This window comes from Ostrea edulis, chromosome 5 (genome assembly GCF_947568905.1).
Source record: "Ostrea edulis chromosome 5, xbOstEdul1.1, whole genome shotgun sequence".
NCBI lineage: Eukaryota > Metazoa > Mollusca > Bivalvia > Ostreida > Ostreidae > Ostrea > Ostrea edulis.
Window position 1 is genome coordinate 40575128 of NC_079168.1, and position 21593 is coordinate 40596720.

The 21593-nt window shown below is 38.7% G+C and overlaps 1 protein-coding gene across 1 annotated transcript; it reads left to right on the plus strand.

Moving 5' to 3' along the window:
* The first annotated feature begins 10361 nt into the window (after positions 1 to 10361).
* On the plus strand, positions 10362 to 21510 carry LOC130054947 (zonadhesin-like). Its single transcript, XM_056166070.1, has 20 exons — positions 10362 to 10584; positions 10718 to 10834; positions 11118 to 11359; positions 11523 to 11848; positions 11989 to 12302; positions 12389 to 12600; positions 13661 to 13811; positions 14353 to 14469; positions 14754 to 14995; positions 15159 to 15484; positions 15625 to 15938; positions 16025 to 16236; positions 17302 to 17452; positions 17994 to 18110; positions 18395 to 18636; positions 18800 to 19125; positions 19266 to 19579; positions 19666 to 19877; positions 20945 to 21095; positions 21230 to 21510. The coding sequence occupies exons 1-20, from the start codon at positions 10362 to 10364 to the stop codon at positions 21508 to 21510; spliced, it is 4590 nt and encodes a 1529-aa protein (XP_056022045.1).
* The last annotated feature ends 83 nt before the right edge of the window (positions 21511 to 21593 follow it).

Consider the following 21593-nt stretch of genomic DNA (forward strand, 5'->3'; position numbering starts at 1 on the left):
CAACAACTTGGTCTGCTTTTAATCTCAGTTAGCAGCATAAACGCAGATCTCACTACCGTTGGCTACATGCCAATCGTACAAGCACCAGCTCGTGAAAAGGATACGCTTTAAAACACCGCAGTACAGAAATGCATGTACATATCTGACCGTCTTGGTCAACGGCATACTGTATTGGTGGTTGATCAAGCTCTGGTCAACGGCATACTGTATTGGTGGTTGATCAAGCTCTGTACTTCAAATTACTGGATTATAAATGGTCAGCTCCAAAGTACACACACACACACATACACAGAGAGAGAGAGAGAGAGAGAGAGAGAGAGAGAGAGAGAGAGAGAGAGACTTTTGCCACGAATGGGTGGTGTCCATATTGCTATGAACTTTATGAAATGTATAGGATCATATGATTGGCTCTGGTCTGCATGAACTATATGGATGGAATGTGAATTGCTTGGGCTTGTTGCTGCTCAAAATGTTCTAGGAGGAAAGCATTATAGCTGTGGCATTAGAGCCCACAAAATCACTGCCCAGGCTGTCTGAAAGATTTTATTTCCCAGCTTCTTGTCATTCGTATCTACCAAGGATGTAAATAATTCACAAATATTGAATGATATTATGAATGAGCAGAAAGACATAGGGTCTAGTGTAAAGTACTTGCAGAATCCCGTATTCAGGGAATATTTTTCCCGAGAGGAAATTGACAATCCAAATGTACTCTTTTGGTGGTCATATCAGGACTTGGTGTTCATTCTCTTGGAATTTACTAAATCGGAAAGAGAAGGGTTGTGGGATTTATATTTAATTTTTTCCATTCATTGCTCCCTATCCTATTCGTTTATCCTATTCGATCATATAAACTATGCTAGGTAGGGTAATATTTATCTTGCTGATTGTCACAATTGTCGTATGAAGTTTTTGGAGAGTTCCAGCAAGGCAGATTTGTTGACAAAAGAAGTTTTGGAACATTTAATGAAGTTGATCCAGATCAAAGTCAAGAATGGCTAAACGCTGCAGGTAAGAAAGGCGGCGACATAGTGGGGATCACGAGGACTCCTTCTGCCCTTAGTAGATGGTCTCTTTCCTACAGCTTATGATCGCTTATAGGTCTTCTAACCAGAGATATGTACGACGTGAATCCAGATGATATACTTACCCACAAGGAGGCATCAAGAGTCGCCATGTCCTTGATTCACGATTTGAGGATTGCCTTGTTGATGCAATGTAAAGGTTTAGAGTACTTCACCCTTCCTACGAAAGAGATCAGTTAATCAATGTGGTCACAAAAGACAAAACTACTAATCTCGTTAGAGATTTAAAACACAAAATCCAGCGCATTTGGGTCAAATACAGGGGTGGGTGGGGGTGGGGGATGTTGCTACAGATCGTTTAATTCGGAACAAAGAAACAGGTACATTAAACGTTCCTTTGCATCACATTTTGAAAAAAAAAATCTGTTAAATATTTGAATCTTTATACAAGGTACAAGTTATTCTTAAAACTGTTGAAAAAAGTAAAATATCTAAGGCTGACAGAAACATATTGCAAAGACTTGTCATCGCATACCAGGGTATATAGCAGGGAGGAAGATAGATTTGGGGCGAATACTGAAGCATGGACTTCTCTCAGTGCCTATTTCAATTGCTGATACAAATGGGTCTTTAAAATCGGAAACAAGTCAGTTATACAAAATGAACTTCTAAGGGATGTTGATGTTGGGGTGCGAGTTGAAAATGAAAGTTCTCAGACGATTTCGTTTCAACTGTTTTCAGAAAAGGAAGCAATTTTTCTAGAGTCGATGTTCTGTTTGATTGCTACAATCAATAAAACGATCAATAAATTCTGGAACACGTAATCACAGAGCAAAAGGGCACCGACTAGTTGGAAGAATTATAGAAAATAGGGACGTTCCTCTTCCAACTAACCTCGTTGATTTCCTATCTTGAAAACAAAAAAGACCTTCCAGCCCTGCTATCTGAAGAAATAATTCTCCAGGCGCATATGGGAAAACCGTTCTTACCGCCGAGGGGTTTAATTTGCAGATGAAGATGTTGTGAAATGCAATGCTGATATGTTAGACATATCTACGCTAAAGGCGACACATGAAGAGGCAGACACAAGAATAGTTCTTCATGCCATATACTGTTCTCAAGTATCCATGTGCACCTCTGTTGGCATACTAGCATCTGACACCGTTGTCTTATTGCTATCATATCATTCTTTTCATTAAAAAATAAACACTTGTGGATGATTGCTGGAACCTTTTCAAAGCCTAAAAAACATCCCTGTCCATGTTGTTGCCATGTGGAGAAAAATTTCTCTTCTTCATAGTTACGCAAGCACTTGGTAGCATTTCATACACTGACAGGATGTGACACAACATCTTATTTCTATGGTATATCAAAAATATATTCCCTGAGGGTGTTCAGGGATAACTGTCAACCAATCAAAGGCTTGGGAGAGGAAAAATTAGCTGATCAAAAAATGAAAATGTGAAAAGTTTGTAAGTTGTATAACCAAGAATCAGTTTCCACTGACACAGTTCAGAACGCATTATTTGGGTAATCAAAAAGCCCGGAGAATATATGCCTCCGAATAGCGATGTCTAACGCATGCATACATTTAAAGAGAGCATACTACCAGGCATTGGTATGGAGATAGACAAATATTTGTAGGCCTGCATTACCATGTCCAACTGAAATGGGGTGGAGGTTGAATGATGGTTGTTTTGGTGCCTATACTTATGACCTTGCACCGGATTCCAGGGGCTTGTTTAGAGTTGATAGCTTGCAACTGCACCACGGGTTGTAGAACAGAAAGATGTGGATGCAAACATACTAATCTACAATGTATGAACCTTTGGGAATGCAAAATTCTGAACAAAGAATGTAGAAATTATAGGTTTAAAAACTCCAGAGAAAATTCGAATTTGGGGAGGAAACAGGTTAATTTTATAAACTAAGTGTTCCATTTCTAGTTGCTAGTTGCATTATTGCATCCGATTTATATGTATGTATGTGTGTGTGTATGTATGTGTGTGTGTGTGTGTGCGTATGTGTGCGTGTGTGTGATTATTCAGGCATCATTTCATCGTTTGAACGGTATTAATTAGATGTCAGCCATTTTGAATCTCTATTTCAACCTTCTTAACGTCTTTTTCATTACGGCCAGCATATTTTTTCAGAATCTGTACATATACTCGAATTAGGTGAAAAATCCATGCTGGACCAAATAATAATTATTGGTCATTTGAAGGTTTATGTAAATCGGACCAGACTACCATGGAAGTCAGCATTTGAACGGAAAATTTAGTGATAGTTTTTATCATGGTATTTACATACTTAGACGGTAAGTAATGCAGCAGTAAAAGTGAAACAGAGTTGCTTTAACAGTCAAATCACTTATTTGAAGCGAACGGCAGTGTCAACTAAGTGCGCATTAATTGCTGAATGTAAATTTCCAGAGGACTGCTCCGAAATTCGGTGAAGACGTTAGTCAAATTATCCAGCCTTGCCGAATCTCAGTCGAGATTACGGTCAAGGTAGCTCAGTGGTAGAGCGTTCGCTTTGTAAATGGTAGGTCGGGAGTTCGAGTCCCACTCGTGCCATGTTCTCGTCAAACCTAAAACGTAGGTAGTGATTGCTCCTTCACCAAACACTCGGCATTTAGAAGTGAAAATCACTGGTCTTTCAGATATGACCTTATAAACGGAGGTCCTGTGTTGTAGTAGCCGTTGACATTAAGAACCGTCACAGCTACGGTGAAATGTTTTGAGGGGACTTAAAATAAACAACCAACCATCCAACCAAGCAACCTTATGTTGGATTAAAAGAAATATGCATGTACCATATGAAAATCGCTGATTGAATTATCAATTTTACACTGATGCTTGGTTGAGTACATATTAGTATACAGACATACCGCGTGTAAATGTATATGTGACGGAAGTATTACTTTCAGAGTTTCATTTAGTTTTTTGTCGATATCTTTGAATACGATTGGTTTTATTCACTGACAGTATATGCATGGACTTTCACAGATTACACGTAATCATTGATCATATAAATGTGACGATAAAACAAAGCGTTGTCCTGATATTTGATCTAAAACATTTTTGTTACGCAATCCTTTGTCTTTTTAGGCTTTTATATAGAAGAAAGTCCACTAGTAGTGAAAAGGTTACCTGTAGGTGTCCAATAAGTTGACAATTGCTGTCCATTATTTTTAAGAATGGACAGATACTGTCTGTTCTTAAAAACAATGGACAGAAGTTGTCAACTTATTGGACAGTGCCAGGTAAACCCAATAACTTAGTAGACGTCTACAGGTAGGTTGAAAATAAGAGAAAGGCAATACATTTGTCAAAGAGATACAAATTTAATTTTGAATTCCCTACAAATAAGAATAAACACAGATATCGGAAAAATCACTGAAACACTTAAAAACGATATTTCCCTTTAGTAGAATTCTCTGCTTCAACTCGTAAGATTCATACTTTTTTAATTCCATTGGCCATTACTATATCGCATCAAAACTTAAATTTAAAAGACATATTTCCATACTGTATTTGAATTTCGCTGGATTCAAAGGCACATTCCAAAACTTCTTCACAACGCTTTTTTATGTGTTCTTTATTAGCATATCCTAATTCTGAATTATTATTTTCGCTTTCATGAATAATTTCATTTCACGAGATAGGCGTATTGGGTTCTTTTGGCTGGCGTTAATTACCTCATCCAAATATTCGTAAATACAATGACATGTCCATTCTATAAGAGAAAGAACTGTCATTGTCTGATCAAAATTTGGCTCCATAACTTTCTCACCCTCCATATCCAGAATATAACACATATTTGCAGTACTTTCACTAAAATCCTTTTAAAAATATTTTGATTGTGCAATGAAAATGCTCTCCCCATCAGAGGAAGACATGTTGATATGTTCAGTACTATAGAAAGAGTGAATATAAAACCTGCAGTAGAAGACTACTCACCTGACACTGTCCAATAAGTGAACAAAAGAAACAGAATTCTACGCAAGACTGGTTATATTGTCAGAATATTCAAAATAGCTTTATTCATAACTATCATTGTCAATGGGTTTACCAGAGTCTGTCCATTCTTAGAACAAAAGATGTAAAGTTTTAAGTAGGATATAAGGCTCAAACTGTCCATTCTGTAAGAGAAAGAACTGATCTCGGCCCTACGGGCCTCGATCAGTTCTTTCTCTCACAGAATGGACAGTGTTTAACTTACATCCTTTACATAGACACACGGTTATGCCAAACTTGCCCCGATCGTCTAAATTGTGTTGAGGTGTTTGATAATACTAGAAAGTGTACAGTGGATATATTTGTTTCCATGTAATCCTGAATTAATGATTTCTTCCGTAACCATATGCTTTCCTGCGAAATATATCCATTAATTGAGATATTATGTAAAAACGAATCTCAACCATCTATATTTTCGCTTCTATTGCCTACACCCTGGTCACAACATAGCCTACACCCCGGTCACAACATAGCCTACACCCCGGTCACAACATAACCTACACCCCGCATGTGAGGTATACATGTACTCGATGTGTTAGTACTTAATTGTTCCGTGTTATAAAGAGGAAAACCAAAACTGAAATAATTAAGGAAGGTACATGTAGCTCCTGAGCTTTTGAGCACAACTGTGCAGGATGCTACAACTAAGTATTTACTGGTTCAATACTGATCCCATCGGTGCAAACATATTACACATCTATTACTGAATACTATCCAGTTGAAAAAAAAATTGTGTAAATTCAAATTTTGAAAGGGTTTGGCAGGGAGTATATATCGTGGCGAAAGGATTGGTTAATCAGAAAGTTCTAAATCTGCATGATTTTACAGTTTCTGTTTCATCCAATATATCTTTTATTTTTATACCCCTATACGTGTATTCAGTTTTATGATTTATGATACAAGTAGTTTAGAGTGGGAACTGGTTGAAATGTTGTAATTTGTTAATTTGGTTGATAAACACCGATTCTTAAAATAATCTAACTTAATTTGCTCGAAAATTTGTATAAAAATTCAGTATTTTCGCCAGTAATTGAAAAATGTTATCTCTAACCCCCGTTTTTTTTTTTTTTTTTTAAAAAGTTCCATTTGAGATTTTAAGACAAGACTTTGTAATTTATGTGCAAGTTTAGAAATTTACATAACCCCTGATATGTCCTTTAAACTCTCAAATTCGATATCATAATTTTTTTCCGTGTCTCAAGTACAAAAAGGTCATTATTATTTCCTTTACTAGTTTTGAGTCTTTTTTATATCTGCATTGTTAGAAGACATGATTATGTATCTATTTTAAGTAATGATTGATTTGACATCAACAGACAAATGAAGTTTTTAAACGAATAAATCTTGAGTAAATTGTAAGTGCAAAAAGGTCATGTTTAAAACACTGTAGCTCATTGGCAAGCATTATGACCCCAGTTTTTCTTTTTAATTTCCTAATTCTCCATCAACGTAGACATCCAAAATACACTTCTCCAAAAATTGACAATGCTACAAATCTCAGGAGGATAAAAAATTCTACTTAGAAAATTATTTCAAACTGCACCATAATGGTTCGTTTGGATATTCTTTACAAGAAATGTTTTTAGATAATTTATGTTGAGCGAGAATGTTTGTTAATTTTGCAATAACTGTTTGTCAATTACATTGTGGATTGTAGCAAAACTACAAGAATTAGTATTTTCTGATGGTTATAAGGCAGTGTTGAAATAACAGATTGCGCAGTGTTGATATTCATTATGAATAGGGTTTTATTCGCTATATTGTGCTCACATTGTGAATTTTTTGCCTTATGCGGTACAGCCAGGCGACAAGCTGTGTTTCCATTGTAACACGGTGTATGTTAACAAGTTAACTGACTGTTGTATCAGCAGACGATCACAAAGGGGTGAAATTTGCCATTACGTGTTTGTTGATTAATCCTTTGTTAAAAACAGAAAGTGAGGATCGTAAAGGGTGCGCAATCACTCGGGCATGACCAAGGAAAAGAGAAGAATGATCAATACCAGTTCTTCTATATAAGATTAGAAAAATTATAACGGTAGTTCATCGAGTATGGAATACGTCCGTTTATTTCCCCATGTATTGGGAATTCTTGCCCTTGGTTTACTTGAATTTTCTTTTGGTGCCAGTGAGTATCCAAATATTAGTATATAGTTACCATGTACTCATCTATCGTATTTATAACTTGAAGGGGGTGGGTTATTTTTTTCCATTCCTATCTAAAAAGGTTCGCATCTGAGTTTTTGCAGTATTGACAATATTTTGGAAGTATACTTTTGATTTTTACATTGAAGGGGAATTGTGAAATCAAAATGAAACACTGGGGTCACAGTGCCTGTTATTAAGATACAGTGTCTTAAACTGTTAGCACTTAAAATGTACTTACGATTTTTTTGCATGAACCCGATGTTCTGGTGTCAACACAACATAAGAAACGCAATCAATTATTACATCAATTAGACACGAACTTATGTCTTATAATAATATAGATATACAAAATATTTAATGCTAGGATATTAGAAATATATAATGATGCACTTACCGGTAATATACGAAAAAAATTGAGAACTTAAAATACCATATTAGGACATATATTGTCAATTTTTAGATCTACACCTAGTTTACAAATTCTTGCCTTAAAATATAAAATGGAACTTTAAAAAGTGGGGTTTATCGATCAAGTTTTTGAATTATTGGTCAAAATACTAAATTTTCATACAAATTTTCGTATAAATTGATTTAGATGTTTTCAAGAATTGCTAATCTGTTTGGAAAAATGTCTTTACTACTTGTATCATAAATTACAAACTTGAAATTCACCTTTAGGGATATAATTATAATTATTGACGATATATTGGATAAACCAGAAACTATAAAATCGTGCAGATTTGGAACTCCTTGATTAAACAATCCTTACGCCACAAAATGTAGCCCTTTTCGAAACCTTTCAAATTGAAATAAAAATGTCATTTGGGTATATCTAAGTAATAAATGTATAATATGTTTGGACCAATCTAACAGAATTGAACTAGTACCTACTCGGTTATAGCACCCTGCGCAGTTGTGCCCAAAGGCCGAGGAGCTAATTTACTTAGAGCATGAAATTGTATAGCTTCTAAAGGCATGTTAACCTTTTTCAAAGAGCTTGCCTGCAAAACAATACAGTTGTTATGATGATAAATATTTTGTATGCGTAATGTATCATTTCCGGAAGATTTCTGTTATATTCCAGGCAAAAGAATCTAAATTAAGGATTACCTGTAGTGTTTCCAGAAATGATTATTCAATAAATAGAACATATACTCTGTATATATTCTACGATTGTTTTATTCTTGTGTTGTCATTTTAGACAAATTACCAAGTCTGAAAAGAGTGTAATCATGTCTGCATGAACTAGATCGTGCCTACATGGCAAAATTTATTTATCACTATCACTTAAATCAGAATAAACCATTAAACAAAAACAAAAATATAAATATTTTACAACTTACCATTTCACGTTGGTCGCGGGTTTACAGACCCTTTTTTCTCAATCGAAAACCCTACCTGAAAATTTGACCGATGTATCTAGACAATGTATATACTACTCTGTGAAAATTGTTTTTCATTCAACAGCACATTCTTTTAGTAATTACGTCTTCAACATACCATTGTTTTAACTGTAGCGACACTGTTTTTCATTGAATTTTATAGATAATAATAGTGATTGACTTTACTCATCGCATAATTCAACTTAAAATAGACAGAATTTGGTGCTGTTCATCTTGATAATATCTTCCGGCGAAGAAATACATCGATTTGATGCAATTTTTGCACTGATCCACGTCCGTTTCTGCTAACCGGTTACGGAAAAGGACGAGCGCGTGATCCGATTGTCGAGATCTATTTCAAGTGCGCGAGACATTCAAGGAATTCCGATTGTTTATTTCACCGTTTCTGGAACAACTCTATAGTTTTCATTTGGAGTACCTCGGACTTTTTCCGCTTGGAAGCAGATGATATGATTTTGTAAACAAATAAAGAAATATAGAAATGGGAGAGAGATCGTTGGAATCGCTAGCGAGGAGAATTGGAGAACATGAGGAATTGATCAAGTTGGTCAAAATGTAACAATAATTTTTATCCCTTAATGAGCCCTAAACTTCGCCATTTTCAAATATATAATAAAAAGAATACATGGTTAAAATCTGTATCGCACTCCAAATCAACCCTCGACCAATTAAAGGTGAAGATGACGAACAATATCAGTCCTTGGATACTATTGTAGTCTCGGGTTGATATGGAGTGTAATACAGATTTGACCATGTATTATTCTCTTTATAATTCGTGAGGAATGTCCCGAAGGATTTGGAATAAAAGTGCGTAAAGCGAACTGGGACAAATTGATGAACTATCGGAAAAGAAACCTATAGTACGAGGTCCAACACGTTCCTGGATAGTGACGGTTGTGTCATCTTAATGCGTTTATACTTACATACTATATACAAAAATGTTTCTTGTGAAATTCCACGTCAAAATAAGTTAGCTTCGAATGTTTTCACTTTAAAAAATTGAAACAATAGCGGTCTTCAAAGGTCGCGGACAGAGAAGAAAAAATAACTGAAGTAACAGAGGATAATTTAAACCCAGGTCGTAGATTTATTAGTGACATAAATGGTTTCCGATGGTGTGTTGGATTTCGGAGATGCTTCATGAAGTGGACCAGTCACAGTAGCTCCGTGGTAGAGCGTTCGTAATCAGGAGGTCGTGAGTTCGAGCCCTGCTCATGCCAGGCCGCGTCAAACATAAGACGTTAAAATAGGGAGTAATTGTTCCGTCGTCAAATTCTTGGCATTTGGAAGTGAGAATTACGGGTCTTTCCAATATGACCTTCAAACCAGAGGTCCCGTGTTGCGACAGGCGTTGGCACGTCAAAAAACCCTCACTGCCACGTCCCTGAACGCTAAGCATAAGTCTTCGATTACAGCTGGTGACGTCTCAATATAAGTGTAAAATTCTCGAGGAGACGTAAAAACAGTCAATATTTCAATTATGACATCGCAATATCTTGCGGGGTTTATCCCTGATAAGATTCTCATTACCTACCTGAACGAACCTGCGATATGTATTTATAACTACAATGTGTTTGAATATCTAATCTACATCCATTCGTTGATAATTACATTGGAAGTGTTCTTTTTATTTTCAACTTGTTAAATCAGCGATTGTTTGTACTTAGATTAAAGACAATATCCTGAGTGATAAATAGACAATATAACTCCATGTTACAGGTATCTGCAAAAAACAGACAAAAATTCTCCATTGTGGAAGCCATAGAATGCAGAGCAGTGATGTTCTACCAGCGGATAACAAAACCCAATGTAGTCTGAAGATTCCCAAAGACATCGAAGGCTTGATAATCAAACTCGTGAAACAAGACAGTGTATCTAAACCATGTATATATAGCAAGTCTTTTCGGGTGGTTACAAGGACAGGGATACCTCACGTAGAAGTTCGCGATGGATGTCGGGGAAAATTCAAAATCCGTTACCGCAAGAAAAGTAAGAGTTAGAATAGTTTCATCTACTTCATTTAACGTTTTATTTACATATGCAGTATTGTACAAACAATATTTTATGTTAACAATTGGACCCCATTTATTTTAATTTCTTAACTTATCACAATATAACATAGACTGTAGGAGAAAATGCGGACCCAATGCTGTGTGGAGAAGACGAAGAAGAGGACGAGGAGGCAAGTGTCGGTGCAAGAGAGGCTATCGTGGAAATCCAAGGAAAGGAGGATGCAGTGGTAAGTTGAGTGGCGCAAAGCATTTGTGATGCAGCACCGTCCATTTAAGTACTGACAATTGAAAGCTCAAATAGGTTCATGTAGCCATTTTTCCTCAAAAGTTTTCTATCTTTCAACACCATTCAAAGCATGCATCGTTGAAATATTGCAACGAGTGCAGTATTCATTTCTTATAGGTTCTTCAGGAATGGGGATTAAGCAGGATACTAACATGTATAGTCTGTTTGTCTATACCGATTTCTTACGACAAAGCTCGCAGCTTTGTAAATGTTTTATTTTTCAGCTTCTTGTGTGTGTCGAGCTTCTGGAGACCCGCATTATTCGACGTACGACGGACAAAAGATCCACTTCATGGGCATGTGCATGTACACACTGACGAGAACGTTGGGAAATAAACCCTGTGCTTTTAACATCATGGTGTCCAACGAAAGACGAAACAAGAAGAAATCGGTTTCCTACACCAAGCAAGTAGACGTCGAAATCGGTGGAATCTACGTCACGTTATTCAAGGGCAGAAAAATCCAGGTACATTCATTACGAACTCTCGAGACAGCGGCTACAGCCCATGTTTGGCATAGGTCAATGACCTTGTAATTCTTCAGGTCAAGTGTATGCATGTTTCGAAATATTGTATGATTGCTCCTTTGTGACGACAGTTGACATTTGAATTTGTTGATTGATTTCCTAGGTGAACGGAACAAATGTGGATGTGAGAAAGACTCCCTATAAGAAAAACGGCATTTTGTTGACGAGGGTAGGACGTCGGTTTACCAAGCTCCAATCTCCGTCGTGTGGTTTGAGCGTACTTTGGGATGGCAAACATTCCGTAGAGGTGACTGCTAACAAGGGCAGTTACGGTGGGAAGATGACTGGGATCTGTGGAGATTGCAATGGTAAGAGAGACGACTTCCGGCTGGCCAATGGAACTAATGTATCGCGCATGCCAAAGAAGGTCAGGTACAGGAAGATTGGAGACAGTTATCGTGTGCCAGATGTACGGAATCCTTCAGCTGCGTGAGTATGTTGTAGAACTGAATCGGAAAGATCAATTTAAACGAGTTGGATGAATTGTGAATTCCATGCTTTTCTTGCTTTCTACTACCGAGTGCGAAAGAAGATAGGTAAGAGTTGTCCGCGATTTTATCTTTGTTTAGATGTGAGCCTACACCTGCGTTTTCAAGTTGCTCTGCGGAACAGACCAAGAGGTTCAGTTCAGAAGAAGCATGTGGATTGATGACGAACACATCCGACGGAAATCCATTCAAAGAGTGTGTGAACTGGATGAAGAATACCCAAGAGGCGGACGGAAACAGTCCCTTTTCTTCTTGTCTCATCGATGCTTGCAACAACGACGGTGCAGGACTGAAGCAAGTGACTTGCTCAGCGTTGGAAGAATTCGAAGAGAAATGCGTTGAGAATGGGTACGCTCCACCTGAAAAGAATAATTGGAGAATCATCACTTCGTGTGGTAAGTTCCTTCTCGTATATGTGTGGGCGTTTTCGATGATCGTTGGCGATGTCTCATGATGTTTCACGGCACTTGTCCGTTTCCAGCATTGCCGGAGACCCAAACGTGTGGAGAGAACGAGGAATACAAGGAAGATGGAAGTGGTTGCCCAAACACTTGTCAGTCACCAAGAGCAGAGAACACATGTGGGGACCCTGACATAGCAGGTTGTCAATGCAAGGAAGGCTATGTCAGAGAGGGAGAAAAGTGCATTCCTTTCAGTCGATGTGGATGCATGTTATATGGTCAATATTCACCGGTTAGTACGAAGCAATTTTGACTTCACACAAAGCAGCAATTCCTCCATCAGACTCCTGTAACAAATGAACCTCTTTCATGCAATACAGTAAAGAATTGCTGTTTCAGTACCCAACACTACATTTGATAATTGACCTCTCCATTCTTCACATTGACAAATATTCCAATTCATACTCATTGCAATACCAGTGTCAGGTGGACTATGTAAAAGTTAATTTTAATGACTTTGAACTAGATAAGATAATGTTTATGCATATTACGTAATAACTTTGTCTAGAGTCATCGTTTTTGCAGAAGGACAAAAAAAAAACCCCAACTGATCATCGTGAATTTCTGCACATTTATTGAAACTGTTATTTGTTGAAACAGGTACAGCCATTCTTTCCTAGGTGTACATAGATGGTGAAATTTTCATGTTTTCCTTTTGGATAGAGTGATTGAAATTGTCCACCTTAACGCTATACATTGAAACAGCAACAACTCCGATCCTCCCTCAATATACTTTTGATGGAGCCCAATCTTTCATGAAGAGAAAACTTGTTTTTCACACATGAATTGATCTGAAGGATGAGAAGTTTGTTGTCTTGGTTCTCAATTGTGCTGGAATAACGTATCTGACAAATGAAAATGATACACTTATCAGTTCCTAGTGTGGGACTACGAAGGTTCCGTACTCTCTATAAGTAATTGTAGCGAACTCCTTCTATAGTTCTCTCGAAATAAAATGTACGTTTACCTCATTAAAATATAGGACTGACGGTGAGTGTGACCGGTCGACAGGGGATGCTTACTCCTCCAAGACACCTGGTCCTACCTGTGGTATGTCCAGGTGTCCGTGTTTGCCCAACTCTGTATTTTGCATTCTTTATTGGAGCTATGAGATTGATAACTGATCGTCATCCTCACCTTACATTGATAGACGTAGGATTACTAAAAATAGTTTGTGTGTTGATTTAGCCATGCTCTTTGATAATGCTGCATTCGCATAGGACCACGTGTTGGATTTAAACAATCACTGTTTTTTCTTGTCACTTAACAACATTCAGTCTTTGATATTGTAGCAAGGAACCTCCGTCCTTTCTAAGAACTGTAGAGAAAGGCTCTCCTGTAGATTGATCAACCGGAATCCAACAATTGTAAAGACGAAGACCAAGTGTCGCAAAGGAGCAAAGTGCAAATCCATCAAGGGAATGGGCAAATGCGAGAAGACAGGTGACCGACGATATGGAATGAAAATGAAATGAAATGAAAATTAAAAATCCCTTTTGTTCCGTCAAGTATATTCCTGAAACCTCAGAAAATCCGTTGCTCTTTCAGAATGATAAATTGATGTATTATTGTTCCAGGCAAGTGTAAAGAAGAAAGAAAGGTGTTACGTTGTAAAAGCCGTAGATTGCAGAGCAGCAGTGGTGTTGAGAAAGTGATCAAAAACCTATGTAGCTTACGCACTCCCAGAAAAATCCAAGGTCTACGAATCCAACTGATCAAGCAGGACAGGATTTCTAAACCCTGCATATATAGAAAGTCGTATCGATTGGTGAAGAAGGCTGGGAAATGGCATTTGGAAGTTCGCGATGGATGTCGAGGAAAATTCAAGATCCGTTACCGCAGGAAAAGTAAGAGTTAGAATAGTTCCATGCTCCGCATTCTTAAGTGTGTAACGATTTATTTTCATGCATCGTATTGTACAAACAATTCCAAAGTTAATGCTTGATCTGTGTTTCATGTCGAAATTTACCCCAATGTAATATAGATTGCAGGAGAAAATGCGGACCCAATGCTGTGTGGAGAAGAAGAAGAAGAGGACGAGGAGGCAAGTGTCGGTGCAAGAGAGGCTATCGTGGAAATCCAAGGAAAGGAGGATGCAGTGGTAAGTTGAGTGGCGCAAAGCATTTGTGATGCAGCACCGTCCATTTAAGTACTGACAATTGAAAGCTCAAATAGGTTCATGTAGCCATTTTTTCCTCAAAAGTTTTCTATCTTTCAGCACCATTCAAAGCATGCATCGTTGAAATATTGCAACGAGTGCAGTATTCATTTCTTATAGGTTCTTCAGGAATGGGGATTAAGCAGGATACTAACATGTATAGTCTGTTTGTCTATACCGATTTCTTACGACAAAGCTCGCAGCTTTGTAAATGTTTTATTTTTCAGCTTCTTGTGTGTGTCGAGCTTCTGGAGACCCGCATTATTCGACGTACGACGGACAAAAGATCCACTTCATGGGCATGTGCATGTACACACTGACGAGAACGTTGAGAAATAAACCCTGTGCTTTTAACATCATGGTGTCCAACGAAAGACGAAACAAGAAGAAATCGGTTTCCTACACCAAGCAAGTAGACGTCGAAATCGGTGGAATCTACGTCACGTTATTCAAGGGCAGAAAAATCCAGGTACATTCATTACGAACTCTCGAGACAGCGGCTACAGCCCATGTTTGGCATAGGTCAATGACCTTGTAATTCTTCAGGTCAAGTGTATGCATGTTTCGAAATATTGTATGATTGCTCCTTTGTGACGACAGTTGACATTTGAATTTGTTGATTGATTTCCTAGGTGAACGGAACAAATGTGGATGTGAGAAAGACTCCCTATAAGAAAAACGGCATTTTGTTGACGAGGGTAGGACGTCGGTTTACCAAGCTCCAATCTCCGTCGTGTGGTTTGAGCGTACTTTGGGATGGCAAACATTCCGTAGAGGTGACTGCTAACAAGGGCAGTTACGGTGGGAAGATGACTGGGATCTGTGGAGATTGCAATGGTAAGAGAGACGACTTCCGGCTGGCCAATGGAACTAATGTATCGCGCATGCCAAAGAAGGTCAGGTACAGGAAGATTGGAGACAGTTATCGTGTGCCAGATGTACGGAATCCTTCAGCTGCGTGAGTATGTTGTAGAACTGAATCGGAAAGATCAATTTAAACGAGTTGGATGAATTGTGAATTCCATGCTTTTCTTGCTTTCTACTACCGAGTGCGAAAGAAGATAGGTAAGAGTTGTCCGCGATTTTATCTTTGTTTAGATGTGAGCCTACACCTGCGTTTTCAAGTTGCTCTGCGGAACAGACCAAGAGGTTCAGTTCAGAAGAAGCATGTGGATTGATGACGAACACATCCGACGGAAATCCATTCAAAGAGTGTGTGAACTGGATGAAGAATACCCAAGAGGCGGACGGAAACAGTCCCTTTTCTTCTTGTCTCATCGATGCTTGCAACAACGACGGTGCAGGACTGAAGCAAGTGACTTGCTCAGCGTTGGAAGAATTCGAAGAGAAATGCGTTGAGAATGGGTACGCTCCACCTGAAAAGAATAATTGGAGAATCATCACTTCGTGTGGTAAGTTTCTTCTCGTATGTGTGTGGGCGTTTTCGATGATCGTTGGCGATGTCTCATGATGTTTCACGGCACTTGTCCGTTTCCAGCATTGCCGGAGACCCAAACGTGTGGAGAGAACGAGGAATACAAGGAAGATGGAAGTGGTTGCCCAAACACTTGTCAGTCACCAAGAGCAGAGAACACATGTGGGGACCCTGACATAGCAGGTTGTCAATGCAAGGAAGGCTATGTCAGAGAGGGAGAAAAGTGCATTCCTTTCAGTCGATGTGGATGCATGTTATATGGTCAATATTCACCGGTTAGTACGAAGCAATTTTGACTTCACACAAAGCAGCAATTCCTCCATCAGACTCCTGTAACAAATGAACCTCTTTCATGCAATACAGTAAAGAATTGCTGTTTCAGTACCCAACACTACATTTGATAATTGACCTCTCCATTCTTCACATTGACAAATATTCCAATTCATACTCATTGCAATACCAGTGTCAGGTGGACTATGTAAAAGTTAATTTTAATGACTTTGAACTAGATAAGATAATGTTTATGCATATTACGTAATAACTTTGTCTAGAGTCATCGTTTTTGCAGAAGGACAAAAAAAAAAAACCCCAACTGATCATCGTGAATTTCTGCACATTTATTGAAACTGTTATTTGTTGAAACAGGTACAGCCATTCTTTCCTAGGTGTACATAGATGGTGAAATTTTCATGTTTTCCTTTTGAATAGAGTGATTGAAATTGTCCACCTTAACGCTATACATTGAAACAGCAACAACTCCGATCCTCCCTCAATATACTTTTGATGGAGCCCAATCTTTCATGAAGAGAAAACTTGTTTTTCACACATGAATTGATCTGAAGGATGAGAAGTTTGTTGTCTTGGTTCTCAATTGTGCTGGAATAACGTATCTGACAAATGAAAATGATACACTTATCAGTTCCTAGTGTGGGACTACGAAGGTTCCGTACTCTCTATAAGTAATTGTAGCGAACTCCTTCTATAGTTCTCTCGAAATAAAACGTACGTTTACCTCATTAAAATATAGGACTGACGGTGAGTGTGACCGGTCGACAGGGGATGCTTACTCCTCCAAGACACCTGGTCCCACCTGTGGTATGTCCAGGTGTCCGTGTTTGCCCAACTCTGTATTTTGCATTCTTTATTGGAGCTATGAGATTGATAACTGTTCGTCATCCTCACCTTACATTGATAGACGTAGGATTACTAAAAATATTTTGTGTGTTGATTTAGCCATGCTCTTTGATAATGCTGCATTCGCATAGGACCACGTGTTGGATTTAAACAATCACTGGGTTTTTTTCTTGTCACTTAACAACATTCAGTCTTTGATATTGTAGCAAGGAACCTCCGTCCTTTCTAAGAACTGTAGAGAAAGGCTCTCCTGTAGATTGATCAACCGGAATCCAACAATTGTAAAGACGAAGACCAAGTGTCGCAAAGGAGCAAAGTGCAAATCCATCAAGGGAATGGGCAAATGCGAGAAGACAGGTGACCGACGATATGGAATGAAAATGAAATGAAATGAAAATTAAAAATCCCTTTTGTTCCGTCAAGTATATTCCTGAAACCTCAGAAAATCCGTTGCTCTTTCAGAATGATAAATTGATGTATTATTGTTCCAGGCAAGTGTAAAGAAGAAAGAAAGGTGTTACGTTGTAAAAGCCGTAGATTGCAGAGCAGCAGTGGTGTTGAGAAAGTGATCAAAACCCTATGTAGCTTACGCACTCCCAGAAAAATCCAAGGTCTACGAATCCAACTGATCAAGCAGGACAGGATTTCTAAACCCTGCATATATAGAAAGTCGTATCGATTGGTGAAGAAGGCTGGGAAATGGCATTTGGAAGTTCGCGATGGATGTCGAGGAAAATTCAAGATCCGTTACCGCAGGAAAAGTAAGAGTTAGAATAGTTCCATGCTCCGCATTCTTAAGTGTGTAACGATTTATTTTCATGCATCGTATTGTACAAACAATTCCAAAGTTAATGCTTGATCTGTGTTTCATGTCGAAATTTACCCCAATGTAATATAGATTGCAGGAGAAAATGCGGACCCAATGCTGTGTGGAGAAGACGAAGAAGAGGACGAGGAGGCAAGTGTCGGTGCAAGAGAGGCTATCGTGGAAATCCAAGGAAAGGAGGATGCAGTGGTAAGTTGAGTGGCGCAAAGCATTTGTGATGCAGCACCGTCCATTTAAGTACTGACAATTGAAAGCTCAAATAGGTTCATGTAGCCATTTTTTCCTCAAAAGTTTTCTATCTTTCAGCACCATTCAAAGCATGCATCGTTGAAATATTGCAACGAGTGCAGTATTCATTTCTTATAGGTTCTTCAGGAATGGGGATTAAGCAGGATACTAACATGTATAATCTGTTTGTCTATACCGATTTCTTACGACAAAGCTCGCAGCTTTGTAAATGTTTTATTTTTCAGCTTCTTGTGTGTGTCGAGCTTCTGGAGACCCGCATTATTCGACGTACGACGGACAAAAGATCCACTTCATGGGCATGTGCATGTACACACTGACGAGAACGTTGGGAAATAAACCCTGTGCTTTTAACATCATGGTGTCCAACGAAAGACGAAACAAGAAGAAATCGGTTTCCTACACCAAGCAAGTAGACGTCGAAATCGGTGGAATCTACGTCACGTTATTCAAGGGCAGAAAAATCCAGGTACATTCATTACGAACTCTCGAGACAGCGGCTACAGCCCATGTTTGGCATAGGTCAATGACCTTGTAATTCTTCAGGTCAAGTGTATGCATGTTTCGAAATATTGTATGATTGCTCCTTTGTGACGACAGTTGACATTTGAATTTGTTGATTGATTTCCTAGGTGAACGGAACAAATGTGGATGTGAGAAAGACTCCCTATAAGAAAAACGGCATTTTGTTGACGAGGGTAGGACGTCGGTTTACCAAGCTCCAATCTCCGTCGTGTGGTTTGAGCGTACTTTGGGATGGCAAACATTCCGTAGAGGTGACTGCTAACAAGGGCAGTTACGGTGGGAAGATGACTGGGATCTGTGGAGATTGCAATGGTAAGAGAGACGACTTCCGGCTGGCCAATGGAACTAATGTATCGCGCATGCCAAAGAAGGTCAGGTACAGGAAGATTGGAGACAGTTATCGTGTGCCAGATGTACGGAATCCTTCAGCTGCGTGAGTATGTTGTAGAACTGAATCGGAAAGATCAATTTAAACGAGTTGGATGAATTGTGAATTCCATGCTTTTCTTGCTTTCTACTACCGAGTGCGAAAGAAGATAGGTAAGAGTTGTCCGCGATTTTATCTTTGTTTAGATGTGAGCCTACACCTGCGTTTTCAAGTTGCTCTGCGGAACAGACCAAGAGGTTCAGTTCAGAAGAAGCATGTGGATTGATGACGAACACATCCGACGGAAATCCATTCAAAGAGTGTGTGAACTGGATGAAGAATACCCAAGAGGCGGACGGAAACAGTCCCTTTTCTTCTTGTCTCATCGATGCTTGCAACAACGACGGTGCAGGACTGAAGCAAGTGACTTGCTCAGCGTTGGAAGAATTCGAAGAGAAATGCGTTGAGAATGGGTACGCTCCACCTGAAAAGAATAATTGGAGAATCATCACTTCGTGTGGTAAGTTTCTTCTCGTATGTGTGTGGGCGTTTTCGATGATCGTTGGCGATGTCTCATGATGTTTCACGGCACTTGTCCGTTTCCAGCATTGCCGGAGACCCAAACGTGTGGAGAGAACGAGGAATACAAGGAAGATGGAAGTGGTTGCCCAAACACTTGTCAGTCACCAAGAGCAGAGAACACATGTGGGGACCCTGACATAGCAGGTTGTCAATGCAAGGAAGGCTATGTCAGAGAGGGAGAAAAGTGCATTCCTTTCAGTCGATGTGGATGCATGTTATATGGTCAATATTCACCGGTTAGTACGAAGCAATTTTGACTTCACACAAAGCAGCAATTCCTCCATCAGACTCCTGTAACAAATGAACCTCTTTCATGCAATACAGTAAAGAATTGCTGTTTCAGTACCCAACACTACATTTGATAATTGACCTCTCCATTCTTCACATTGACAAATATTCCAATTCATACTCATTGCAATACCAGTGTCAGGTGGACTATGTAAAAGTTAATTTTAATGACTTTGAACTAGATAAGATAATGTTTATGCATATTACGTAATAACTTTGTCTAGAGTCATCGTTTTTGCAGAAGGACAAAAAAAAAAAAAACCCCAACTGATCATCGTGAATTTCTGCACATTTATTGAAACTGTTATTTGTTGAAACAGGTACAGCCATTCTTTCCTAGGTGTACATAGATGGTGAAATTTTCATGTTTTCCTTTTGAATAGAGTGATTGAAATTGTCCACCTTAACGCTATACATTGAAACAGCAACAACTCCGATCCTCCCTCAATATACTTTTGATGGAGCCCAATCTTTCATGAAGAGAAAACTTGTTTTTCACACATGAATTGATCTGAAGGATGAGAAGTTTGTTGTCTTGGTTCTCAATTGTGCTGGAATAACGTATCTGACAAATGAAAATGATACACTTATCAGTTCCTAGTGTGGGACTACGAAGGTTCCGTACTCTCTATAAGTAATTGTAGCGAACTCCTTCTATAGTTCTCTCGAAATAAAACGTACGTTTACCTCATTAAAATATAGGACTGACGGTGAGTGTGACCGGTCGACAGGGGATGCTTACTCCTCCAAGACACCTGGTCCCACCTGTGGTATGTCCAGGTGTCCGTGTTTGCCCAACTCTGTATTTTGCATTCTTTATTGGAGCTATGAGATTGATAACTGTTCGTCATCCTCACCTTACATTGATAGACGTAGGATTACTAAAAATATTTTGTGTGTTGATTTAGCCATGCTCTTTGATAATGCTGCATTCGCATAGGACCACGTGTTGGATTTAAACAATCACTGGGTTTTTTTCTTGTCACTTAACAACATTCAGTCTTTGATATTGTAGCAAGGAACCTCCGTCCTTTCTAAGAACTGTAGAGAAAGGCTCTCCTGTAGATTGATCAACCGGAATCCAACAATTGTAAAGACGAAGACCAAGTGTCGCAAAGGAGCAAAGTGCAAATCCATCAAGGGAATGGGCAAATGCGAGAAGACAGGTGACCGACGATATGGAATGAAAATGAAATGAAATGAAAATTAAAAATCCCTTTTGTTCCGTCAAGTATATTCCTGAAACCTCAGAAAATCCGTTGCTCTTTCAGAATGATAAATTGATGTATTATTGTTCCAGGCAAGTGCAAAGAAGAAAGAAAGGTGTTACGTTGTAAAAGCCGTAGATTGCAGAGCAGCAGTGGTGTTGAGAAAGTGATCAAAACCCTATGTAGCTTACGCACTCCCAGAAAAATCCAAGGTCTACGAATCCAACTGATCAAGCAGGACAGGATTTCTAAACCCTGCATATATAGAAAGTCGTATCGATTGGTGAAGAAGGCTGGGAAATGGCATTTGGAAGTTCGCGATGGATGTCGAGGAAAATTCAAGATCCGTTACCGCAGGAAAAGTAAGAGTTAGAATAGTTCCATGCTCCGCATTCTTAAGTGTGTAACGATTTATTTTCATGCATCGTATTGTACAAACAATTCCAAAGTTAATGC